This window comes from Hylobates moloch, unplaced genomic scaffold, assembly GCF_009828535.3.
Source record: "Hylobates moloch isolate HMO894 unplaced genomic scaffold, HMol_V3 SCAFFOLD_6, whole genome shotgun sequence".
NCBI classification, from domain to species: Eukaryota; Metazoa; Chordata; class Mammalia; order Primates; family Hylobatidae; genus Hylobates; species Hylobates moloch.
In genome coordinates, this window is record NW_026652281.1 from 109,709,145 (window position 1) to 109,735,688 (window position 26,544).

The 26,544-nt window shown below is 48.8% G+C and overlaps 1 protein-coding gene across 3 annotated transcripts in view; it reads left to right on the top strand.

Annotated features, from left to right (window-relative positions):
* Nucleotides 1-26,544, top strand: part of AARS1 (alanyl-tRNA synthetase 1) — a 39,081-nt gene that overhangs the window by 8,969 nt on the left and 3,568 nt on the right. For all 3 annotated transcript variants that reach the window (XM_058441207.1, XM_032157887.2, XM_032157886.2), the window contains exons 3-15: nucleotides 3,395-3,583; nucleotides 3,917-4,062; nucleotides 8,353-8,544; nucleotides 9,927-10,071; nucleotides 10,731-10,876; nucleotides 12,697-12,805; nucleotides 13,267-13,417; nucleotides 15,696-15,820; nucleotides 16,256-16,400; nucleotides 19,155-19,333; nucleotides 20,815-20,928; nucleotides 22,808-23,014; nucleotides 23,814-23,998. In XM_058441207.1, coding sequence (XP_058297190.1) covers nucleotides 3,395-3,583; nucleotides 3,917-4,062; nucleotides 8,353-8,544; nucleotides 9,927-10,071; nucleotides 10,731-10,876; nucleotides 12,697-12,805; nucleotides 13,267-13,417; nucleotides 15,696-15,820; nucleotides 16,256-16,400; nucleotides 19,155-19,333; nucleotides 20,815-20,928; nucleotides 22,808-23,014; nucleotides 23,814-23,998 — 2,033 coding nt within the window. The remainder of the gene's footprint in view (nucleotides 1-3,394; nucleotides 3,584-3,916; nucleotides 4,063-8,352; nucleotides 8,545-9,926; nucleotides 10,072-10,730; nucleotides 10,877-12,696; nucleotides 12,806-13,266; nucleotides 13,418-15,695; nucleotides 15,821-16,255; nucleotides 16,401-19,154; nucleotides 19,334-20,814; nucleotides 20,929-22,807; nucleotides 23,015-23,813; nucleotides 23,999-26,544) is intronic.

The following is a 26,544-nucleotide window of genomic DNA, read 5'->3' on the forward strand; positions in this document are numbered from 1 at the left end:
ACCTGGGCAACAGAGTGAGACTCCATCTCAAAAAAAAAAAAAAATTGGCCGGGCGCAGTGGCTCACGCCTGTAATCCCAGCACTTTGGGAGGCCGAGGCGGGCGGATCACGAGGTCAGGAGATCGAGACCACGGTGAAACCCCGTCTCTACTAAAAAATACAAAAAAAAAGTAGCTGGGCGTGGTGGCGGGCGCCTGTAGTCCCAGCTACTCGGAGAGGCTGAGGCAGGAGAATGGCGTGAACCTGGGAGGCGGGGCTTGCAGTGAGCCGAGATTGCGCCACTGCACTCCAGCCTGGGTGACAGAACGAGACTCTGTCTCAAAAAAAAATAAAAATAAAAAATAATGGGCCAGGTACAGTGGTTCATGCCTGTAATTCTAGCATTTTGGGGGGCCAAGGTAAGAGGATTGCTTGAGCCCAGGAGTTGGAGAGGAGCCTGGGCAACATAGGAAGACCCTGTCTGAAAGGAAAAGAAAAAAATTAAAGAAAAATTAAAACAAAAGAAAAATTGAAAAATTAGCTGGTGGTGGCTCACACCTGTAGTTCCAGCCTCTTGGGAGGCTGAGGTGGGAGAATTGCTTGAGCCCAGGAGTTGAGGTGAGCCGTGATCATGCCACTGGACTCCAGCCAGGGTGACAGAGCAAGACCCTATCTCAAAATGGAAAAAAAAGAAAAATATTTTCAGTTATGTGTGAGTCCTATGCATATACCTAGAATTGGAGGCACTAATTTTAGGTGGTCTCATTCAACGGAATAGGCTTTTGGAACACTGGAAAGCTTCTGTTTCTATTCAGACATACCTGGGTGCAAGCTTTGTCACCTCCCACATGAGCCACCTGAGCAAGAACCAGGGAGTCCAATGTTTGTAAACTTTTCTTTTTTTTTTTTTTTTTTTTTTTTTGAGACATAGTTTTGCTCTTGTTGCCCAGGCTGGAGTGCAATGGTGAAATCTCGGCTCACTGCAGCCTCTGCCTCCTGGGTTCAAGTGATTCTCCTGCTTCACCCTCCCGAGTGGCTAGGATTATAGGTGTCTGCCACCACACCTGGCTAATTTTTATATTTTTAGTAGAGACAGGGTTTCGCCATGTTGGCCAGGCTGGTCTTGAACTCCTGGCCTCAGGTGATCCGCATGTCTCGGCCTTCCAAAGTGCTGGGATTACAGGCATGAGCCACCACACCTGGCCCTTTTTTTTTTTTTTTTTTGAGATAGTTTCGCCCTGTCGCCCAAGCTGGAATTCAGTGGTGCAATCTCAGCTCACTGCAACCTCTGCCTCCCAGGTTCAAGCAGTTCTCCTGCCTCAGCCTCCCAAGTAGCTGGGACTACAGGCACCCCCCACCACGCCTGGCTAATTTTTATATTTTTAGTAGAGATGGGGTTTCACCATCTTGGCCAGGCTGGTCTCGAACTCCTGACCTTGTGATCCGCCTGGTTTGGCCCCCCAGAGTGCTGGGATTACAGGCGTGAGCCACCACGCCCGGCCTTGTAAACGTTTTCTTATTGACAGTAGCTGTCAGCCTGCATGCAGCACTTACTGTGTGCCAGGTGCTGCTCTGTGTCCTTCGCTTATAATAACTCATTTACGCCCAACTCTGTTGCCATCCCTACTGAGGCACTGAGAGCTCAAGTCAGTTGCCCATGCTCACATAGTCGGTAAGTGCCAGTGTGGACTTGAACCCAGATAGTCATTTCCTTAACCTTTGTGCCGTATTGCCTCTTGATCAGCAAATACCCTGCCTTTTTTTTTTCCCCAGTTCGAAATGATATTAGGCACCCAGCTAGGTGCCAAAGATACAGAGATGAGTGAGAGAGTGTTTGCTTTCAAGGAGTTCGTGATCTAGCACAGGACTGTCCGGTAGCATTTTTGCAGTGACAGAAATGTTCTACTCAACATGGCAGCCATCAGTCATGTGTGATTATTGAGGTAGTGTGACTGAGGAACAGAATTTCTAATTTTTTTCTTTCTCTCTCTTTTTTTTTTTTTTTTTTTTTTTTTTTGGAAACAGAGTCTTGCTCTGTAGCCCAGGCTGGAGTAGAGTGGCACGATCTTGTCTCACTGCAACCTCTGCCTCCCGGGTTCAAGTGATTCTCTTGCCTCAGCCTTCTGAGTAGCTGGGATTACAGGCATGTACCACCACGCCTGGCTAATTTTGCATTTTTAGTGGAGACGGGTTCTCCATGTTGGTCAGGCTGGTCTCGAACTCCCGACCTCAGGTGATCCGCCCACCTCAGCCTCCTGAAGTGCTGGGGATTATAGGCATGAGCCACTGTGCCCAGCTGAGAATTTCTAATTTTTTTAAATATTAATTACTAATTAATCTTTTATTTTTATAAAAATAGAGAAGGGATCTCCCTATGTTTCCCAGGCTGGTCTTGAACTCTGGGCTCGAAGGAATCCTCCCTTCTTGGCCTCCCAAAGTGGTGGGATTACAGGTGTGAGCCACCTTGCCCAGCCTCATTTTAAATTCAGTTTTACATGGTCACAAGTGTCTAATGGTAAGACCTGGCGCAGTGATTCATGCCTGTAATCCCAGCACTTGAGGAGGCTGAGGCGGGCAAATCACTTGGGGTTAGGTGTTCGAGACTAGCTTGGCCAACATGACAAAACCCTGTCTCTACTAAAAATACAAAAATTAGCCAGGTGTACCTGTACGTGCCTATAATCTCAGCTACTTGGGAGGCTGAGGCAAGAGAATCGCTTGAACCCGGAAACTGGAGGTTGCAGTGACGTGAGATTGCTCCACTGTACTCCAGCCTGGGCCACAGTGACTAATCTCCAAAAAAAAAAAAAGTGTCTAGTGGTTACCAAATTGGATAGCAGTGAATTGAACAGATCTAGTGGGAAAAATAAAGCAAAGTTAACAAATAACAATGATACATCACCGCATGACCTGATACATCCTTAGAGCAAGGCCGTCCCAGCTAGACGACTGATACATCCAATCATTCATCAGTGTGCCGATTTTATTCCCTTAATATGTTGTCAGTTTTTTTTTCTTCTTCCTCACATTTACTGCCAAGTGAACATACCAATTTTCAGGATAAGTTCTTCCAGAAAGATGTTATAAGCCCTGAACATCAGAGACTTGTGAAGAAGCCCAGGTTTTACCACATCAACCTGTGGCTGTTAGATCTGGCAGGTCTTTCTCCTCTGCAGGTGGTGTCACTCGTGGTGGTGGGGACTGTTAGGGAGCTAGGTTCAAGGAGAAACTGCTTCACTAGAGGCTACCCTCTGCTTTAGCTCCACCAGGCCACCTGTTTTGACAAGTGTCTATATTCCAGGCATGTTAATCATGAACTGCACAGTTAGTGTGTGGTGATCTATTCCTGCCAGTGTGTGGCCACCTGACATCACTTGCACCCTTTAAAAGTTGAACTGCTCTCCTTCTCTTTTAGTTTAAACCCATCTTCCTGAACACAATTGACCCATCTCACCCCATGGCAAAGCTGAGCAGAGCCGCCAATACCCAGAAATGCATCCGGGCTGGGGGCAAACATAATGACCTGGACGATGTGGGCAAGGATGTCTATCATCACACCTTCTTTGAGATGTTGGGCTCTTGGTCTTTTGGAGATTACTTTAAGGTAAGTTCAGAGCAGGAGAACCACTAGGGTTTTGAGGAAAATGGTCTTTTCCACACTGGGAACTGGGTTCTAATTTTGCATGTTTTAAATTATGAAATATCATCTAGCTGATTCAGGAATGAATGGCATTTATTAATTATAAGACTTCCTGGAAGTAGTACCTGTAATTTGATGATTTCAGTATATATTTGGATTTCTTACGTAAACTGATCTTGAATTTGAGTTTAGAGTGAACGTGTTGTGATTTTGTATCTGTGTTCCTAGCATCTGGTCTCATACTAAATAGATTTTGGTTTGGCAATGTTCCTATCTTTCTCTCTGTTCTTTTTGTAGGAATTGGCATGTAAGATGGCTCTGGAACTCCTCACCCAAGAGTTCGGCATTCCCATTGAAAGACTTTATGTCACTTACTTTGGTGGGGATGAAGCAGCTGGCTTAGAACCAGATCTGGAATGCAAACAGATCTGGCAAAATTTGGGGTAAGAATGCAGATCACTTCTTAAGAATATGGAGGAGTGAAATGACACTCAGTGCCAGAGTAGGGTTTTATGACCTTGAATACATGGTCATTTCACATCTCAGCGTTCATTTAGAGATGCACATGGGGAGGAGTGAGGCTAGAGAATCGCTTGAACCCGGGAAGTGGAGGTTGCAATGACCTGAGATCACTTCACTGCGCTCCAGCCTGGGCGACAGAGTAATTATCTTTAGATGCATTTCTATCTTTTTTTATTTATTTATTTATTTTTCAGACAGAGTCTTGCTCTGTCAGCTAGGCTGGAGTGCAGCGGCACAACCTCGGCTCACTGCAGCCTCTGTCTCCTGGGCTCAAGCAATTCTCCTGCCTTAGCCTCCCAAGTAGCTGGGATTACAGGCGTGTGCCACCACACCCAGCTAACTTTTGTATTTTTTTAGTAGAGACGGGGTTTCACCATGTTGGCCAGGCTGATCTTGAACTCCTGACCTCAGGTAATCTACCGTGCCCGCCCACATTCATATATATATATATATATATATATATTTTTTTTTTTTTTTTGAAATGGAATCTTGCTCTGTCTCCCAGACCGGAGTGCAGTGACATGATCTCAGTTCACTGCAAGGTCTGCCTCCCGGGTTCACGCCATTCTCCTGCCTCAGCCTCCTGAGTAGCTGGGACTGCAGGCGCCCACCACCACGCCCGGCTAATTTTTTGTATTTTTTAGTAGAGACGGGGTTTCACCATGTTAGCCAGGATGGTCTCAATCTCCTGACCTCGTGATACGCCTGCCTCGGCCTCCCAAAGTGCTGGGATTACAGGCATGAGCCACCACACCCAGCCAGTTTTTTTTTTTTATATATATACTTTTTAGTAGAGACTGGGTTTCACTGTGTTAGCCAGGATGATCTCGATCTCCTGACCTCGTGATCTGTCCACTTCGGCCTCCCAAAATAATGGGATTACAGGCATGAGTCACCGCACGCGGCCCATATCTTTAGATCCATTCGTTGCTTCTTAATATGTTCAATAATTCTGTTGTTTATGTTTGTTTGTTTGTTTTTGAGACAGACTCTCGGTCTGTCACCTAGGCTGGAGTGCAGTGGTGCTATCTTGGCTCACTGTAACCTCTGCCTCCCAGGTTGAGGCGATTCTCCTACCTCAGCCTCCTGAGTAGCTGGGACTACAGGTGCACACCACCACACCTGGCTAATTTTTGTATTTTTAGTAGAGATGGGGTTTCACCATGTTAGCCAGGCTAGTCTCAACCTCCTGACGGCAGGTGATCCACCCGCTTTGGCCTCCCAAACTGCTAGGATTACAGGTGTGAGCCACCGTGCCCAGCCAATCATTCTGTTGTTGAAAGCCAAAACAAGTCTTTTATTTTTTTGCTTTTTATATATACAGTTTTAAAAGTTATGCGTGTGTTGTAAAAATTCAAACCTTATAGAAATGTAGAAAATAGAAAGTGGAAGTTCCCTCAATCGTCATTAATAGTTTAATATCCCATATATAGTCTTCCTGGCCTTGTTCATAGTTCTGTAACCTCGTGTGTATGTGTGTGTCTTTTCCTTTCCCACCCCCACTCCCCCCCCCCCCCGCCGCGCCCCTGCCAAGATGGAGTCTTCCTCTGTTGCCCAGAGCTGGAGTGCAATGGCGCGATCTCAGCTCACTGCAACCTCTGCCTCCTGGGTTCAAGAAATTCTCCTGCCGCAGCCTCCCAAGTACCTGGGATTACAGGCACGCACTACCATGCCTGGCTAATTTTTGTATTTTTAGTAGAGATGGGGTTTCACTATGTTGGCCAGGCTGGTCTTGAACTCCTGACCTCGTGATCTGCCCGTCTCGGCCTCGCAAAGTGCTGAATTACTGGCATGAGCCACCGTGCCCGGCCGTGTGTGTCTTTTTCATCCGAGTTGTATTCTTCATATGAAACAGTTTGTTTCTTATGGAAATGAAACAGACTAGGAGAAAGGAAATTTTTTTTTTTTTTTTTTTTTTTTTTTGTGATGGAGTTTCCCTCTTGTTGCCCAGGCTGGAGTGCGATGGCGCGATCTCGGCTCACCGCAACCTCTGCCTCCCGGGTTCAAGCAATTCTCCTGTCTCAGCCTCCCGAGTAGCTGGGATTATAGGCATGTGCCACCACGCCCAGCTAATTTTTTTTTTTTTCTTAGTAGAGACGAGTTTCTCCGTGTTGGTCAGGCTGGTCTCGAACTCCTGACCTCAGGTGATTCGACCACCTTGGCCTCCCAAAGTGCTGGGAGCCACCGCATCCAGCTGGAAAAAGGAATTTTTTTGTTTTGTTTTTTGAGACAGGGTCTCACTCTCACCCAGGCTGGAGTACAGTGGCATAATCATAGTTTACTGCCTGAGCTCAGGCAATCGTCCCACCTCAACCTCCCGAGTAACTAGGACTAGAAGCATGCACCACCTGCCTGGCTAATTTTTTTTTTTTGAGATGGAGTCCCACTCTGTTGCCCATGCTGGAGTGCAGTGGAGCGATCTCGGCTCACTGCAAGCTCCGCCTCCCAGGTTCATGCCATTCTCCTACCTCAGCCTCCTGAGTAGCTGGGACTACAGGCGCCCACCACCACGCCCCACTAATTTTTTGTATTTTTTAGTAGAGACGGGGTTTCACCATGTTAGCCAGGATGGTTTCGATCTCCTGACCTCATGATCGGCATACCTCGGCCTCCCAAAGTGCTGGGATTACAGGCGTGAGCCACCACGCCCAGCCCTGCCTGGCTGATTTTTGTATTTTTTGTAGGGACAGGGTTTTGCTGTGTTGCCCAGGCTGATCTTGAACTGAGCTCAAGTGATCTGCCAGCCTTGGCCTTTCAAATTGCTGGGATTACAGACATGAGCCACTGTGCCTAGCCAGCTTTTTTGACATGTAATTCTAAAGTATAATCACATAATGTAAAAGCTAAGACAGTAGGTGAGCTATATGTGTTCTGTGCTGTGAACTTGGTAGAATTTGTGAAGTGCTACATCAAGGAGAATCTGAACATGGGGTGTGTGCCCTCTGTGGATAGCTGTGCTGCCCATGATGTGTTTGCCTCATTTTCTTGTTCTTTTTACTTAATTCTTTTGTCCTTTAGTGCATAGCTTTTTACGATACTTGGAAACAAGGCTGCTTCTCTGTTTTTTTAATTACTTTTACTCTAGATATATTATTCCAACCCAACTTCCCCTTTTACCTGATCTAAAACTCCTACCTGGTTGACTCTGTAGTCTAAGTGTAGTTGGGATTTTGGGTAGTAACACATGTAAAAATTAAATATTGATCTTGACCCTGGTTTTTAAAACCCTCTTTTACTTCATGTACTGTATATCTACACTTTATTAAGCAAGCACAATCGTGTGTGTGTGGTGTGTATGTGTCACCCAGGCTGGAGTGCAGTGGCATGATCACAGCTCACTGCAGCCTCAACTTCCTGGGCTCAAGTGATCCTCTCCCGAGTAGCTGGAACTACAGGCATGCATCACCCCACCCAGCTAATTTTTTTTTGTATTTTTTAGAGAGACGGGGTTTCACAATGTTGCCCAGGCTGGTCTCGAACTCCTGAGCTCAAGCAATGCGCGTGGCCAGCAAGTTTTCGTTATTATGTGTTCCTTTCTAGGCCTTACCCATGTCCTTGTGTATTTTCGTTGAGTTTCGATCATAGCATGTGTATATTTTGTATTCTCTTCTATTGTAGGCACTGTTGAGAAGAGTCATGTTGTTTCTTTAGCGGGGCGGTTTTTTTTTTTTGAGATGGAGTTTTGCTCTTGTTGCCCAGGCTGGAGTGCAATGGCGCGATCCCGGCTCACTGCAGCCTCCGCCTCCTGGGTTCTAGTGATTCTCCTGCCTCAGCCTCCCGAGTAGCTGGGATTACAGGCATGCGCCACCACGCCCGGCTAATTTTTTGTATTTTTAGTAGAGACAGGGTTTCTCCATGTTGATATGGCTGGTCTCAAACTCCCAACCTCAGGTGATCCGCCCGCCTCAGCCTCCCAAAATGCTGGGATTACAGGCATGAACCACCACGCCCGGCTTCTTTAGCAGGTTTTATGTGCAGGCTTAGCATTAGTACTTGCTGAAGGTTGGAACTTCTACATCAAAAATTCTAAGAATTTCTTTTTTTTTTTTTTCCTTTTTGAGACAGAGTCTCGCTCTGTCACCTAGGCTGGAGTGCAGTGACATGAGCCACTGTGCCTGGCCAATCCTAAGGATTTCTTTTGTGGTGGTTGCAAGTCTGGGCAGAAGTCTTGTCAGGGGCTGTAACTGGGCTTATCTTTACTCCTTTGTCAGGCTGGATGACACCAAAATCCTCCCAGGCAACATGAAGGATAACTTCTGGGAGATGGGTGACACGGGCCCCTGTGGTCCTTGCAGTGAGATCCACTACGACCGGATTGGTGGTCGGGACGCCGCACACCTTGTCAACCAGGATGACCCTAATGTGCTGGAGATCTGGAACCTTGTCTTCATCCAGTATAACAGGTGGCCTTGGGGTCCTACTCCATTCCTTTCCTTGAGCTGAGCAGGGGAGGAGGAACTCGGAGCTTTGTGGCTGTCTTCTCAGCTAAAAGCTCATTTCTTTATTTCTCAAATTACCCACCTGATCTCTGGAACGAGGATGGGCCTATTCTTTCATGAACTAAGCCTTATCGCACGTAATAGCTTCTCACGAGCTTATTCCTATAATGTCATGCTTGCCGTACTTTGGGCTGCTGTTCTTGTTTTTTTGAGACAGAGTTTTGCTCTTGTCGCCCAGGCTGGAGTGCAATGGTGCGATCTTGGCTTACTGCAACCTCTGTGCCCCGGGTTCAAGCGATTCTCCTGCCTCAGCCTTCTGAGTAGCTGGGATTACAGGCATGTGCCACCATGCCTGGCTAATTTTGTATTTTTAGTAGAGACAGGGTTTCTCCATGTTGGTCAGGTTGGTCTCGAACTCCCGACCTCAGGTGATCCGCCCACCTCAGCCTCCCAAAGTGCTGGGATTATAGGTGTGAGCCACCATGCCCGGCAACTGGACTGCTGTTTTAAAGCCTATTTCCTTGAAGCTTGCCTCAGTTTTGTTTTGTTTTTGTTTTTAAGATGGAGTCTTGCTCTGTCACCCAGGCTGGAGTGCAGTGACAAGATCTCAGCCCTCTGCAACCTTTGCCTGCTGGGTTCAAGCAATTCTCCTGCCTCAGCCTCCTGAGTAGCTGGGATTACAGGTGCATGCCGCCATGCCAGGCTAATTTTAAAAATATTTTTGGCAGGGATGGGGTTTCATCGTGTTGGCCAGGCTGGTCTCAAACTCTTGACCTCAAGTGATCCGCCCGCCTCGGCCTCCAAAAATGCTGGTATTACAGGCGTGAGCCACCATGCCCAGGCCCAGTCTTTTTTTTTTTTTTTTTTTTTGAGATGGAGTTTTGCTCTTGTTGCCCAGGCTGTAGTGCAATGGCGAAATCTCGGCTCACCACAACCTCTGCCTCCTGGGTTCAAGTGATTCTCCTGCTTCAGCCTCCCAAGTAGCTGGGATTACAGGCATGCGCCACCATGCCCGGCTAATTTTGTATTTTTAGTAGAGACGGGGTTTCTCCATGTTGGTCAGGCTGGTCTTGAACTCCTGACCTCAGATGGTCCACCACTTCGGCCTCCCAAAGTGCTAGGATTACAGGCATGAGCCACTGTGCCTGGCCTTGCCTCACTCTTAAACGAACCCCAGAGTACTTCTCCTTCCTTTCTCTCTCCATTTCCCTCTTCCCACCAAACTGGGCAAATGGCAGATGGTCACAGCCTGCAAACTGCTCTGTAAATGAATTTTAACCAGCAGGGCCTGGAGAGGTGGCAGCTTGAGTCTCTGCTTCAACCTCCTCTTCTTCTGGATCATACAGGGAAGCTGATGGCGTACTGAAACCTCTTCCCAAGAAAAGCATTGACACAGGGATGGGCCTGGAGCGACTGGTATCTGTGCTGCAGAATAAGATGTCCAACTATGACACTGACCTTTTTGTCCCTTACTTTGAAGCCATTCAGAAGGTACTGGTCCTATTGCAAACATTGTAAACTTCTGTGGAGTTTTCCAGGCTGGACTCTTAACAGTGCTGTCAAAGAAAAAATGACTATATGCTTTGCCAGCCAAGGGTACCCATTTCCATCTGCCTACTTCATTGTTAATTTTACTTTGTTTTTTTTTTTTTTGAGACGGAGTCTCGCTCTGGAGTGCAGTGGCGCAATCGCAATCTCAGCTCACTGCAAGCTCCGCCTCCCGGGTTCACGCCATTCTCCTGCCTCAGTCTCTCCGAGTAGCTGGGACTACAGGCGCCCGCCACCACGCCCGGCTAATTTTTTTGTATTTTTAGTAGAGACGGGGTTTCACCGTGGTCTCGATCTCCTGACCTCGTGATCCGCCCGCCTCGGCCTCCCAAAGTGCTGGGATTACAAGCGTGAGCCACCGCGCCCGGCCTTACTTCATTGTTAATAATGTGAGGCTCTAGACCTGAGACAGTGTAATTTTTGAGTGTAGGGGCTGGCTGGAGTCTCTCTGCTTCCCCAGTGTCACGTCCTTGGGGTTATAGGATCTGGCAAGACCAGCATCCTTTCTGCTAATGCTCCTCAATCCTCTAGGAACCTCCTTGGGCGAGGTAGCACTAGAAAGGCTGCTTCCTAAAGGGCTGCCTCCTGATTCTTATCTATAGGGCACAGGTGCCCGACCGTACACTGGGAAAGTTGGTGCTGAGGATGCCGATGGGATTGACATGGCCTACCGGGTGCTGGCTGACCACGCTCGGACCATCACTGTGGCACTGGCTGACGGTGGCCGGCCTGACAACACGGGGCGCGGGTAAGTATGCTGTACACTGGGTGGTGTTTGGACCGGCACCACGTGTGCCGTGTATGACTCTTTATGAAACTTTTCTTTGTGTGTGAGATTGAGTGTTGCTCTGTCGCCCAGGCTGGAGTACAATGGCATGATCTCGCCTCACTGCAACCTCTGCCTCCTGGGTTCAAGTGATTCTGCCTCAGCCTCCAAGTAGCTGGGATTACAGGTGCACACCACCACGCCTGGCTAATTTTTGTATTTTTAGTAGAGATGGTTTTTTTTTTTTTTTTTTTTTTGAGTCAGAGTTTTGCTTTTGTTGCCCGGGCTAGAGTGCAATGTCATGATCTCGGCTCACTGCAACCTCCACCTCCTGGGTTCAAGCGATTCTTTTCCCTCAGCCTCCTGGGTAGATGGGATTATAGGCATGAGCCACCATGCCTAATTTTGTATTTTTAGTAAAGATGGGGTTTCTCGGCCAGGCGCGGTGGCTCACGCTTGTAATCCCAGCACTTTGGGAGGCCGAGGCGGGCGGATCACGAGGTCAGGAGATCGAGACCGCGGTGAAACCTCGTCTCTACTAAAAAATACAAAAAATAAGCCGGGCGTGGTGGCGGGCGCCTGTAGTCCCAGCTACTCGGAGAGGCTGAGGCAGGAGAATGGCGTGAACCCGGGAGGCGGAGCTTGCAGTGAGCCGAGAGTGCGCCACTGCACTCCAGCCTGGGCGACAGAGCAAGACTCCGTCTCAAGAAAAAAAAAAAAAAAAAAAAAAGATGGGGTTTCTCCATGTTGGTCAGGCTGGACTCAAACTCCCAACCTCAGGTGATCCGCCCGCCTCGGCCTCCCAAAGTGCTGGGATTACAGGCGTGAGCCACCGTGCCCGGGCAGAGATGGGGTTTTGCCAGGCTGGTCTCGAACTCCTGACCTCAGATGATCCACCCGCCATGGCCTCCCGAAGTGGTGGGATTACAAGTGTGAGCCACCATGCCCGGCCTCTTTATGAAACTTAAAGCCGTCTTTCGTTATTGTGTCCTTGTCTTGGGCAGGTGGAAGAATCCCTCACCCCTTTTGTAAGGGATGAAGGGAGTTTCAGCTAGTGTCACAGAGTTGCCACTATATTAAATCTCTGCTGCTGAGTACAGATGATAAGGATTGTATTTAAAGTTGCCTGATAGGAGGCCAGGTGCGGTGGCTCACGCTTGTAATCCCGGCACTTTGGGAGGCCGAGGCGGGCGGATCATGAGGTCAGGAGATCAAGACCACAGTGAAACCCCGTCTCTACTAAAAAATACAAAAAAATTAGCCGGACGTGGTGGCGGGCGCCTGTAGTCCCAGCTGCTTGGAGAGGCTGAGGCAGGAGAATGGCGTGAACCCAGGAGGCAGAGCTTGCAGTGAGCCGAGATTGCGCCACTGCACTCCAGCCTGGGTGACAGAGCGAGACTCCATCTCAAAAAAAAAAAAAAAAAAAAAAGTTGCCTGATAGGAGATTGGCAGGGGCAGGGTGGGGGGAGGTATTGACCAGCCCTGGGAAGCTCTGTTACTGACAGGCAGGACCTGGGATCACGGGCATCAAATACACATCTGGTCTGTCTGTGTTGCCTCCCTCTATGGGTAACTGAATGTGAAAGGAAAACAAACCAGTGTTTACCCTAGGCAAGCCTTGAGGGGTATTTGTGGGTATGTTACTGAGTCTTATGCTACAATTAATGACCTTGGGGAATGCAAAAGAAGCAGGCTTAGGAGAGAAGAAAGTTCCTGAAAGAGGTGTTTTGGGTAGGATTCCAAGGGACTCAAGACAAAACCCTCAGCTGCGAATGTTGGGGACTAGTTTCTGCCTCTTACAGATATGTGTTGAGACGGATTCTCCGCCGAGCTGTCCGATACGCCCATGAAAAGCTCAATGCCAGCAGGGGCTTCTTTGCTACGTTAGTGGATGTTGTCGTCCAGTCCCTGGTAGGTTTATTTCTCTGCTTACCCTTCTGTGCTAAAGCAATCCATTAAGAAGGATGGGGTGGGAGAGGGCATACTGTTAAGCAGCTTTTTGTTGCTGTTTTTTGAGACGGAGTCTCACTCTGTCACCCAGGCTGGAGTGCAATAGTGTGATCTCGGCTCACTGCAACCTCTGCCTCCTAGGTTCAAGCGATTCTCCTGTCTCAGCCTCCCGAGTAGCTGGGATTACAGGTGCACACTGCCACGCCTGGCTAATTTTTTCTATTTTAGTGGAGACAGGGTTACACCGTGTTGCCCAGGCTGGTCTTGAACTCCTGAGCTCAGGCAGTCCACCTGCCTCAGCTTCCCAAAGTGGTAGGATTACAGGCATGAGCCACTGCACCCAGCTAAGGAGCTTTTTTAAGAGGGGGCAGGGAATAGTCTCTGGCTTCATCTAGCCCCTCATCTTGCTTCCCCTTTCTCAGGGAGATGCATTTCCTGAGCTGAAGAAGGACCCAGACATGGTGAAGGACATCATTAATGAAGAAGAGGTGCAGTTCCTCAAGACTCTCAGCAGAGGGCGTCGTATCCTGGACAGGAAAATTCAGAGCCTCGGAGACAGCAAGAACATTCCCGGTAGGGACCAGTTTTTGCCCTTCTCCATCCTGGCCGTTTGATCATTCTGGGAAAGACAAGCCCTTTCTGACAGACTGTGGGCTCCCATGTCTCTGAGGCTGAACATAGCTTGATTGAACTGCTTTTGGTGCAAACTGGAATTTATAGTAAAATGGTAAAAGTAATGCATCCTCGTGGCAAAGTATTCAAACGATACAGAATACAAAAGTGTTCAGAAAATGAAAATCGTCTTTTCCAGACTCATTTCTCAGAGGGAACAACTCTTAATGGTTTGTTGTATAACTCTTCAGGATTCTTCTCTGTTTGCATGCAAATACATGTAGGTATTTGTGTGTGTGTATTTTTCAAGCAAAAGTGGGAATATTTGGTATATACTGTTTTGCAATTTGGGGAAAATTAATTCCAAAGATTTTTTCCCCCTTTTTATTGAAGTATAATGAACAAGGGAAAAGCTTGATGAATTTTCACAAATTGAACACACTTATGTTCAGATCAAGAAATAGGTTTGGCCGGGCGTGGTGGCTCACGCCTGTAATCCCAGCGCTTTGGGAGGCCGAGGCAGGTGGATCACGAGGTCAGGAGATCGAGACCATCCTGGCTAACGCGGTGAAACCCCGTCTCTACTAAAAAAAAATACAAAAATTAGCCGGGCATGGTGGCGGGCGCCTGCAGTCCCAGCTATTTGGGAGGCTGAGGCAGGAGAATGGCATAAACCCGGGAGGCGGAGCTTGCAGTGAGCCGAGATCGTGCCACTGCACTTCAGCCTGGGCGACAGAGCAAGACTCCGTCTCTAAAAAAAGAAATAGATTTGTCAGCCAGCTTTGGTGGCTCACACCTGTAATCCTAGCACTTTGGGAGGCCGAGGCAGGCGGATCACGAGGTCACGAGTTCAAGACCAGCCTGCCCAACATGGCAAAACCCTGTCTCTACTAAAAATACAAAAAATTAGCTGGGTGTGGTGGCATGCTCCTGTAATCCCAGCTACTTGGGAGGCTGAGACAGGAAAATCGCTTGAACCGGGGAGGCAGAGGTTGCAGTGAGCCAAATCACGCCACTGCACTCCAGCCTGGGCAACAAGAGCGAAACACCATCTCAAAAAAAAAAAAAGAAAAAGAAATAGATTTGTAAGGCCGGGCACAGTGGCTCACACCTGTAATCCTAGCACTTTGGGAGGCTAATGCAGGCAGATCACCTGAGGTCAGGAATTCGAGACCAGCCTGGCCAACATGGTGAAACCCTGTCTCTACTAAAAATACAAAAATTAACCATGCATTATGGCGGGCACCCATAACCCCAGCTACTCGGGAGGCTGAAGCATGAGAATCGTTTGAACCCTGGAGGTGGAGAGTGCAATGAACTGAGATCACACCACTGCACTCCAGCCTAGGCGACAGAGTGAGACTCTCAAAAAAAAAAAAGAAATAGAAAATTGTCCAGGTGAGGTTGTTTTTGTTTTTGTTTTTGAGACGGAGTCTTGCTCTGTTGCCCAGGCTGGAGTGCAGTGGCATGATCTCAGCTCACTGCAAGCTCTGCCTCCCAGGGTCACGCAATTCTCCTGCCTCAGCCTCCCTAGTAGCTGGGACTACAGGTGCCCACCACTGCCCCTGGCAAATTTTTTTTTTTTTTTTTTTTTGAGACAGAGTCTTGCTGTGTCACCCAGGCTGGAGTGCAGTGGTGCAATCTCAGCTCACTGCAAGCTCCGCCTCCCGGGTTCACGCCATTCTCCTGCCTCAGCCTCACGAGTAGCTGGGACTACAGGCGCCTGCCATCACGCCCGGCTAATTTTTTTGTATTTTTATTAGAGACAGGGTTTCACCGTGTTGGGCAAGATGGTCTTGATCTCCTGACCTCGTGATCCACCCGCCTCGGCCTCCCAAAGTGCTGGGATTACAGGCGTGAGCCACCATGCCTGGCCAAATTTTTTGTATTTTTAGTAGAGACGGGGTTTCACTGTGTTATTCAGGATGGTCTCAATCTCCTGACCTCATGATCCGCCTGCCTCGGCCTCTCAAAGTGCTGGGATTACAAGCATGAGCTACTGTGCCTGGCCCAGGTGAGGTTTAAAAAAAAAAACAACAGAATTGTATCAGGACATCCATTGTGCTTCCCCAAGGTTAACTGGAAAAGATGTGCTGGATTTTCTGATGGGCACACAGGGCCAATACTGACTGGTCTTGTCTCTTTAATTCCTTCTGCCAATCCCAGCATCCTTTTGGAGGGGTTGGCATGGAAAAGGGGCCGTCTGTGTTTTTTGACACACCTGCTTTGTGCTGTGTAGGAGACACTGCTTGGCTCCTCTATGACACCTACGGGTTTCCAGTGGATCTGACTGGACTGATTGCTGAGGAGAAGGGCCTGGTGGTAGACATGGATGGCTTTGAAGAGGAGAGGAAACTAGCCCAGGTAAAGAACTTGGAGAGTGAGCAGGAAACCCAACACCTTCCAACCCAACACCACTTGGCTGCAGACTGAGTATGAGTTTCCTTCCATTAAAGTCTTTGAAGTGCTTTTTCCCTTAGACCAGTGGTTCTCAAGTGGGGGCGAGTCTGCCTTCCAGGGGACAGTTGGCAATCATGTCGGAAGACATTTTTGATTTTCACAACCAGGGGAAGATCCTGCTGTCGCGTACTTGGTAGAGGCCAGGGTGCCGCTCAGCATCCCACACTGCAAGAGAAGCTTCCACAACAGAGAATGATCTGGCCCCAAATGTCAGTAGTGCCAGGATTGAAAAACCCTGTTCTGGCAGTTTACGCTGGGCATAGTTTAGCAAGTTCCAGTCCTTTGGAGTCCCTTTTCTCCTACTTTATGGTAACTTATGCTTGTTTCTCTTGCTGACAGCTGAAATCACAGGGCAAGGGAGCTGGTGGGGAAGACCTCATTATGCTGGACATTTACGCTATCGAAGAGCTCCGGGTACGGGGTCTGGAGGTCACAGATGATTCCCCAAAGTATAATTACCATTTGGACTCTAGTGGTAGCTACGGTATGTTGCTGTGCTCCTTCCACATCTGAGCATTCTGCCCTGTATCTGGGGGGTATTTGAAAGATTGTTGCTCAAGATTAGCTATCCAACAGACTGCTGACAGCCTCTCCTGGAGTGCCATACAGTCACGCTGTGCACTTTTATACACGTAGGCACCCTTGGCTGGAGGTTTTCTTTACTCTATTTTGAAATAATTATCAACACAGGAAGTTGTAAAAAAACAAAAAACAAAAAACAAAAAACAAAAAAAACAAACAAAATTGTAGGAAGGGTCTCACACCCTTTGTCCAGTTTCCCCTAACTGTAACATCATGCAGGAAACCGGGCAGTTGACATTGATGCAATCCACCGTGACTATCAGAATGCTATTGGGGCCTGGCACTGGCTCACATCTGTAATCCCAACACTTTGGGAGGCTGGGACAGGTGGATCACCTAAGGTCAGGAGTTTGAGACCAGCCTGACCAACATGATGAAACCCTGTCTCTACTAAAAATACGGAAATTAGCCAGGTGTGGTGGCACGCCTCTGTAATCCCAGCTACTCGGGAGGCTGAGGCAGGAGAATTGCCTGAACCTGGGAGGCAGAGGTTGCAGTGAGCCAAGATCATGCCATTGCACTCTAGTCTGGACAACAAGAGTGAAACTCCGTCTCGAAAAAAAAAAAAAGAATGCTATTAGGATTCTCTTATTGTAATGCTATTAGAATGCTATTATCCTAATAGCATTCTTTTTTTTTTTTTTTTTTTTTTTTCCCTGAGATGGAATCTTGCTCTGTTGCCCAGGCTGGAGTGCAATAGCACGATCTGGGCTCACTGCAACCTCCACCTCCTGGGTTCAAGCGATTCTCCGGCCTCAGCCTCCCAAGTAGCTAGGATTACAGGCATGTACCACCACGCCTGGCTGATTTTTGTGTTTTTAGTAGAGATGGGGTTTCACCATGTTTACCAGGTGGGTCTCAAACTCCTGACCTCATGATCGGCCTGCCTCGGCCTCCCAAAGTGCTGGGATTACAGGCGTGAGCCACCTCGCCCGGCCGGATAATAGTATTCTAAAGTTAAGAAACAAAGCCAGCGCAGTGACTCATGCCTGTAATCCCAGCACTTTGGGATGCCAGGGTGGGCTGATCACTTGAGCTCTGGTGTTTGAGACCAGTCTGGGCAACATGGTGAAACCCTGTCTCTACCAAAAATGCAAAAGTTAGCCCAGTGTGGTGGCGCACACCTGTAGTCCCAGCTACTTGTGGGGCTGAGGCAGGAGGATCACTTGAGCCTGGGAGACTGAGGCTGCAGTCAGCCATATTTGTGCCACTGCACTCTAGCCTGGGCTACAGAGTAAGACCCTGCCTCAAAAAAAAAAAAAAAAACATAAAAATAAATTGACAATACATGTTTTTGCTGCTTTTTTGCCCTGGTAGCAGTCTTTTGTTTTTGAGATGGCGTCTCGCTCTGTCACCAGGCTGGAGTGCAGTGGTGCAATCTCGGCTCACTGCAACTTCTGCCTCCCAGCTTCAAGCGATTCTCCTGCCTCAGCCTCCCAATTAGCTGGGATTACAGGCATGTGCCACCACACCCGGCTAATTTTTGTATTGTAGTAGACACGGGGTTTCACCATGTTGGCCAGGCTGGTCTCAAACTCCTGAGCTCAGGTTATCCACCCGTCTCGGCCTCCCAAAGTGCCAGGATGACAGGTGTGAGCCACCGTGCCTGGCTGAGAACAATCTTATACCTAAATCTATTCAAGCAAGCCTACAAAATGAGTACATTCTTTGTGAGTTGACCTTGGACTAGGGAATTTATTACTACTCTAAAGATCTACTAATCTGATGCACCAAGTTTCTGCTCAGTAGCTCAGTTAGGGTAACCCATTGTCCCAGTTTTAACACTGAAGCCTGCATCCCAGGAAACCCCTCAGCCCTAAAAATTGGGACAGTTGGTCTCCTGACAGAGTGTTGCATTCTTTGATGGAAAGCCAGCATGCGAAGCCCTTTCTTATTTTATTTATTTATTTTTTTGAGACACAGTCTTGCTTTGTTGCCCAGGCTGGAGTGCAGTGGCACGGTCTAGGCTCACTGCAATCTCCGCCTCCTGGGTTCACGCCATTCTCCTGCCTCAGCCTCCCGAGTAGCTGGGACTACAGGCGCCCGCCACTACGCCTGGCTAATGTTTTGTATTTTTGGTAGAGACAGGGTTTCAGCATGTTAGTCGGGATGGTCTCGATCTCCTGACCTCATGATCCGCCCGCCTCGGCCTCCCAAAGTGCTGGGATTACAGGGGGAGCCACCGCGCCCGGCCGTGAAGCCCTTTCATAGGGTCTAATGAGTTTGCTTCCAAAATACAATTGGACAATTAGGAACTATGAAGAGTTTGAGAAAGAGAATCCAGCAAAAGTCAGCTAAGAAGGCGTGAAAAAGGCCGGGCGCGCTGGCTCACGCTTGTAATCCCAGCACTTTGGGAGGCCGAGGCGGGCGGATCACGAGGTCAGGAGATCGAGACCACAGTGAAACCCCGTCTCTACTAAAAATACAAAAACTTAGCCGGGCGTGGTGGTGGGCGCCTGTAGTCCCAGCTACTCGGAGAGGCTGAGGCAGGAGAATGGCGTGAACCTGGGAGGCGGAGCTTGCAGTGAGCCGAGATCGCGCCAGTGCACTCCAGCCTGGGTGACAGAGCGAGACTCTGTCTCAAAAAAAAAAAAAAAAAAAGGCGTGAAAAGGTCATTGACCCACTGTCCCCTTTCTATGCATTTCCCTTGAGCAGTATTTGAGAACACAGTGGCTACGGTGATGGCTCTGCGCAGGGAGAAGATGTTCGTGGAAGAGGTATCCACAGGCCAGGAGTGTGGAGTGGTGCTGGACAAGACCTGTTTCTATGCTGAGCAAGGGGGGCAGATCTATGACGAAGGCTACTTGGTGAAGGTGGATGACAGCAGTGAGGATGTGAGCCAACAGTTCTTCTTCCTTGTTAGCCGAGGAGGGCCAGGCGTGGAGCCAGGGAGCTGCTTTTGCCCCACAGTGCTCCAGGCCTTGGGAGCAGACCTGACACACTTTTGGGTTGGGTTACATGGTGTTTCTGAAGCCAAGGGAGCTGCTGCTTGTACCTGTTGCTTTCCTGGTCATCGGGTACCCTCGTAGGAGTATTTTTGCAGCCAGGGTACAAGTTTCCTACAAGCTTTGCACATTAAAAAGGAGAGGCAGCTCTCTGAAGCGGAGATGTCCTTGTAGAAAACTCAGCCTCGAGCTCTGCCGCTGCTGAATGAGTTACTCCGTCTCCCTAGGCTTCAGGTTCCTTACGGAGGCTTTTAAATATTCTGAGATGCGGCTGGGTGCGGTGGCTCGTGCCTGTAATCCTAGCACTTTGGGAGGCCGAGGTGGGTGGATCACCTGAGGTCAGGAGTTCAAGACCAGCCTGACCAACATGGTGAAACCCTGTCTCTACTGAAATACAAAAATTAACCGGGCATGGTGGTGAATGCCTGTAATCCCAGCTGCTCGGAGGCTGAGGGGAGAATCGCTTGAACCCAGGAGGCGATGGTTGCAGCGAGCCGAGATTGCGCCACTGCACTCCAGCCTGGGTGGCTGAGTGAGACTCTGTCTCAAAAAAAAAAAAAAAAAAAAAATTCTAAGATGCTCCTTAATATTGTTTGTGTCTGTGTGTGTGCACAAATATATTTAATTTTTTTTTTTTGAGACGAGTCTTGGTCTGTTGTCCAGGCTGGAGTGCAGTGGCACGATCTCAGCTCACTGCAAGCTCTGCCTCCTGGGTTCACGCCATTCTCCTGCCTCAGCCTCCCCAGCAGCTGGGACTACAGGCACCTGCCACCACGCCCGGCTAATTTTTTTATATGTTTAGTAGAGACAAGGTTTCACTGTGTTAGCCAGGATGGTCTGGATCTCCTGACCTTGTGATCCACCCGCCTCGGCCTCCCAAAGTGTTGGGATTACAGGTGTGAGCCACCACGCCTGGCCTTTTTTTTTTTTGAGATGGAGTCTCGCTCTGTAGCCCAGGCTGGAGTGCAGTGGCACGATCGTGGCTCACTGCAACCTCTGCCTCCCGGATTCAAGTTGTTCTGCTGCCTCAGCCTCCTGAGCAGGTGGAATTATAGGCACTTGCCATCACGCCTGGCTAATTTTTGTATTTTTTTTTTAGTAGAGATGAAATTTCAACATGTTGGCCAAGCTGGTCTCGAACTCCTGGCCTCAGGTGATCTTCTCGCCTCAGCCTCCCAAAGTGCTGGGATTACAGGCATGAGCCACTGCACCTGGCCTATTTAATTATATTTAGTAATAATGGAATATGTGTGTGTGTGCAATTTATATATGTAAAGAGAAGTTATATACATGAGTTTATATTGAAAATATGAGAAAATTGATATATTTTTAAGGATTTATTTATTGGTCTCTTCCTTGACCCCTCTTAGAAAACAGAGTTTACAGTGAAGAATGCTCAGGTCCGAGGAGGGTATGTGCTACACATTGGAACGATCTACGGTGACCTGAAAGTGGGAGATCAGGTCCGGCTGTTTATTGATGAGGTGAGTTGGGTTACTGTAGCCCCCATTGGATCTGGTTAGTAATCATCTTCTCCTCTGGCTTTAAATTGTCCTGTCACTGTTAGGCCAGGTGCGGTGGCTCACGCCTGTAATCCCAGCACTTTGGGAGGCCGAGGCTGGCGGATCACGAGGTCAGGAGATCGAGACCATCCTGGCTAACATGGTGAAACCCCGTCTGTACTAAAAATATAAAAAATTAGCTGGGTGTGGTGGCAGGCACTTGTAGTCCCAGCTACTTGGGAGGCTGAGGCAGGAGAATGGCGTGAACCGGGGAGGGGGAGCTTGCAGTGAGCCAAGATCCTGCCACTGCACACCAGCCTGGGTGACAGAGCAAGACTCCGCCTCAAAAAAAAAAAAAAAAAAAAATTGTCCTGTCACTGTTATCACTCCTTAGTGACATTGTAAGTAGACCGCAGGGGTTAATTTAGGTGCATTTGGTGGATTGTGAGGGATGCAGCTAAGAGTTAATCTTATGTTCCCAAGTCAGTGATTTCACCAGTGATTTCAGTTAAGATCCTGTGGACTTGTTTTCACGGATTGCTTTTCTAATGTCACCTACTTCTTTGGGAGCCAAAGATACTGAAGAATGAAGAGGTAGGCTCTGGCATGTGACAGAGCTCCAGAGTAAGAGTAGCTTAAAACAGGATAGCAGTGTATGTTCTAAAAAGCTCAAGCTGATACGGAGGCTCTGCCCCACAGTCAGAGGGCCTGGTTTCTCCTCACCTGTCACTCCACCTTCTTCTTTCCTGGGGCGTTGCCTTTGATTTCCTGGTTCAGAGGATAGCTATCAGATCCATTGTCTAGGCCAGGGGTTGGCAAACTTTGTGTAAATAACTGGATACTAAATATTTTTGGCTTTGCTGACCACATGTTCCTGGTCATGACTACTCAACTCTATAGTTGGAGTGTTCAAGCAGCCATTGACCATATGTAAACGAACAGGTGTGGCTGTGTTCCAATAAACCTGTTTATGGCTGGGCACAGTGGCTAATGCCTGTAATCCTAGCACTTTGGGAGGCCGAGGCGAGCAGATCACCTGAGTTTGGGAGTTTGAGACCAGCCAGACCAACATGGAGAAACCCTGTCTCTACTAAAAATACAAAATTAGCCAGGTGTGGTGGCACATGCCTGTAATCCCAGCTACTCAGGAGGCTGAGGCAGGAGAATCGCTTGAACTTGGGAGGTGGAGGCTGCAGTGAGCCGCGATCACGCCATAGCACTCCAGACTGGGCAACAAGAGCGAAACTCCTTATCAAAAAAAAAAAAAAAAACTGTTTTAAAAATTTATAAACACACACATTTGGGGAGGCTGAGGCAGGAGGATTGCTTGAGGCCAAGAGTTTGAGACCAGCCCGGGCAACAACATGAGACCCCATCTCTACAAAAAAATAAAAAATATTAGTTGGGGGTAGTGGTGTGTGCCTGTAGTCCCAGCTACTTGGGAGGCTGAGGCAAGAGGATCACTTGAGCCCAGGAGTTTGAGGTGGCACTGAGCTATGATTGCACCGCTGCACTCCATCCTGGGTGACAGAGCAAGACCCTGTCTCTAAAAACGAAAGGACAGATGATAGGCTAGATTTAGCCATTGGCCATCGTTTGGCAATTCCTGTTCTAGGCGGTAGAAAAGAAATGGGAGGACCTGCCCCATCCCTTTAATGGTAGACATCACTTCTGCTCAAAACCTATTGACCCGAACTTAGTCACATGGGCACACTTAGCCATAGGGAAGCGGGGAAATGTAACCTTTATTCTGCACAGCCATATTTCCAACTGAAAATTGTAGCACTCGGAGGAGCAGATAACCAAGAGATAACTAGTAGTCTATTACAGACCTCTGCATGAGCCCCTCTGCCCTTTCCAGCCCCGACGAAGACCCATCATGAGCAACCACACAGCTACGCACATTCTGAACTTCGCCCTGCGCTCAGTGCTTGGGGAAGCTGACCAGAAAGGCTCGTTGGTTGCTCCTGACCGCCTTAGATTTGACTTTACTGCCAAGGGAGCCATGTCCACCCAACAGATCAAGAAGGCTGAAGAGATTGCTAATGAGATGATTGAGGCAGCCAAGGTAGGATGGGTGACAGCTGAACACTCCCCCTCCCCGCACCGTCACTGTCTGTCCACAGTCTTAGCAGTGCAGTGCTCTCACTCCGTTGTACCAGATTAGTCCCTCAGGTAGATTTGCTTAAAGCAGGCCGGGCGCGGTGGCTCACGCCTGTAATCCCAGCACTTTGGGAGGCCGAGGTGGTCGGATCACGAGGTCAGGAGATCGAGACCATCCTGGCTAACATGGTGAAACCCCATCTCTACTAAAAACACAAAAAATTAGCCGGGCGTGGTGGTGGGTGTCTGTAGTCCCAGCTACTCGGGAGGCTGAGGCAGGAGAATGGCGTGAACCTGGGAGGCGGAGCTTGCAGTGAGCCGAGATTGCGCCACTGCACTCCAGCCTGGGAGACAGAGCGAGACTCTGTCTCAAAAAAAAAAAATAAATAAATAAATAAAAATAATAAATTTGCTTAAAGCAGTGATTCTCCTCCACCTGTGCTTTTCTAGAGGGCAGTGGTGGTGGTTGGTGGAGGAGAGAGGGAGAGGCATTTGTCCCACCCCCACCTTAGGAGAACCAGAGCTGTTCTAGTTAAGTCTGTTCACATAAGAGATTTTGTCCACAGTTTAACAAAATAGCTGGAAATTCGCATATTGATGCCCTTGACTTTGCACGTGGCGTGTGATTCAGGAAGCTCATGGCACGTGCCAGGCCGAGCCAGGTTGGAACCCAAGTCCTGCTTGCAGGACCATGCTTTCCTGCCTCGTCGTATGGCACCTCCAGGGATCTCTTCCGGCTCTTTTCTGTCTTCTTTGTCTGACAGCCTGTCTATACCCAGGATTGCCCCCTGGCGGCAGCGAAAGCCATCCAAGGCCTACGGGCTGTGTTTGATGAGACCTATCCTGACCCTGTGCGAGTCGTCTCCATTGGGGTTCCGGTGTCCGAGCTGCTGGATGACCCCTCTGGGCCTGCTGGCTCCCTGACTTCTGTTGAGTTCTGTGGGGGAACGTGAGTACTGCAGAGGGGCAGAGTAAGACGGGTCATCTGCCTTTACCCTCTGAGGATGTAGGTCTTAGGCTAGACCAACTCTTGTCTTTCTAAGGTTGAAGTGAAGTCCTCAGAAATGCAGTTGCTAAATTGTGTTCCTGAGAATCTCAGCATCCTGGCATGCTCAACAGACCCCCCGTATCTGATGGTAACATTTCCTGATGAAACATTCCCAGGAGGATAAGGGGCAAAACGTTGTATTCACACTTACCACACAACTGCTTGCTGTTGTTTGCTGGGCTGAAACTAACAAGAAGGCTTGTGTGAATTTGGGATTCAGCAAGGCCTGGAGTGCTCGTTGAGCTCCTGATGTAGGCCTAGCCCTTCCCATTCCTGGTATCTCACCTAATTTCCTTTGACAGCTTGGGCGGCATCTGGGAAATGTAGCTCCATTGTCTCAGAGCCCCTGAGCAGGCCACGTGGTTGACTCAGCTCAGTTTGGCTTGGGATAGCCACTTCTGCCAATTTGGATTCCTCTGTAGCTCTCTGGGGCTTTTTGGGGAGGTCATGGTGGCCTGGAAAGTTCCTGCTTCCAAAGGAACCCTTGTGAAAAGAATTGTGTTTTTTTGTTTGTTTTTTTGAGGTGGAGTCTTGCTCTGTCCTGCAGGGTGGAGTGTAGTGGCACAGTCTCGGCTCATTGCAACCTCTGTCTCCTGGCTTCGATTCTCATGCCTCAGCCTCCCGAGTAGCTGGGACTATAGGCATGTGCCCCCGTGCCCAGCCATGAAGAGAAGAATTTCTTTTGTTTTGTTTTTTTGAGATGGAGTCTTGCTCTGTTGCCCAGGCTGGAGTGCAGTAGCGCAATCTTGGCTCACTGCAAGCTCCGCCTCCTGGGTTTACGCCATTCTCCTGCCTCAGCCTCCCGAGTAGCTGGGACTACAGGCACCCACCACCATGCCCGGCTAATTTTTTGTATTTTCCATAGAAGACGGGGTTTCTTCACTGTGTTAGCCAGGATGGTCTCAATCTCCTGACCTCGTGATCCGCCAGCCTCGGCCTCCCAAAGTGCTGGGATTACAGGCGTGAGCCACCACGCCCGGCTCTTTTTTTTTTTGGTTTGAGACGGAGTTTCATTGCCCAGGCTGGAGTGCAATGGCGCAATCTTGGCTCACTGCAACCTCCACCTCCAGGGTTCAAGCGAGTCTCCTGCCTCAGCCTCCCAAGTAGCTGGGATTACAGGCGCCCGTCACTACGCCTAGCAAATTTTGTTGTTTTTTTTGAGACAGAGTCTTGCTCTGTTGCCAGGCTGGAGTGCAATGGCGTCATCACGATTCACTGTAAGCTCCGCCTCCCGGGTTTTCAAGCTATTCTCCTACCTCAGCCTCCTGAGTAGCTGGGACTACAGGCACGCATCACCACACCCAGCTAATTTTTTGTATTTTTAGTAGAGATGGGGTTTCACCCTGTTAGCCAGGATGGTCTGCATCTCCTGACCTGGTGATCCACCCACCTCAGCCTCCCAAAGTGCTGGGATTATAGGTGTGAGCCACCGTGCCTGGCCAAATTTTGTATTTTTAGTAGAGACGGGGTTTCTCCACGTTGGTCAGGCTGGTCTTGAACTCCCGACCTCAAGTGATCCACCCGCCTCAGCCTCCCAAAGTGCTGAGATTACAGGTGTGAGCCACCACGCCCAGCTGAAAAGAACATTCTTAATGTCATGGTTGAGACCCTCCAGGGTCTCCTGCCTGCCTCTGGCAGGCAGGGAGCAAGCAAGATGTGTAGAGAGTAGGGTAGGGGCCTGAGGGATTGAGTTCAAGGCTTTTCTGCCCAGCTGAATTGGGCCTTCAAACGAGTCCCACTCTGCCTGATGACCTGTTTGCTCACACCCTTTAGACTACAGGAAACAGCTTTCAAAAACTTTATACCAAGGGCTGGGTGCATTGACTCATGCCTTTAATCTCAGCACTTAGGGAGGCTGAGGCAGGCAGATCACTTGAGGTCAGGAGTTCAAGACCAGCCGGTGCAACATGATGAAAACCTGCCTCTACTAAAAATACAAAAATTAGGAGTGGTGGCGGGCGCCTGTATCCCAGCTACTTGGGAGGCTGAGGCAAGAGAATCATTTGAATGTGGGAGGCAGAGGTTGTGGTGAGCCAAGAACACACCATTGCACTCCAGCCTGGGCAACAGAACAGGACTCTGTCTCAAAACAAAATTTTATACTATCTTCAAAGAATGAGGATGAATTAATGAGCCTTTGAGTTTCTCTGAACTGAGAAATAAAGCCTATTTGTTTAAGGGGTTGTGGTAAGATTTTAAAAGTAATCCTCCAAAATTGTCACCTAGTGAGCAGAGTACAAAAATAGAGCTTAAGTTCCACCACAAGACCAAAACTGTCACGTAGAGCCTAAGGGTAAGACTGTATTGGATATTAGGGACCACAAAGCACTTTGATGTTTACCTCATTTGATTTTCACAGCAACTGTGTGGAGAGAATCATCCCCATTTGAGATCTGAGAACACTCAGGCTCAGCAAGCCGGTGTCCCGCTCGGTGTCAGAACACTCT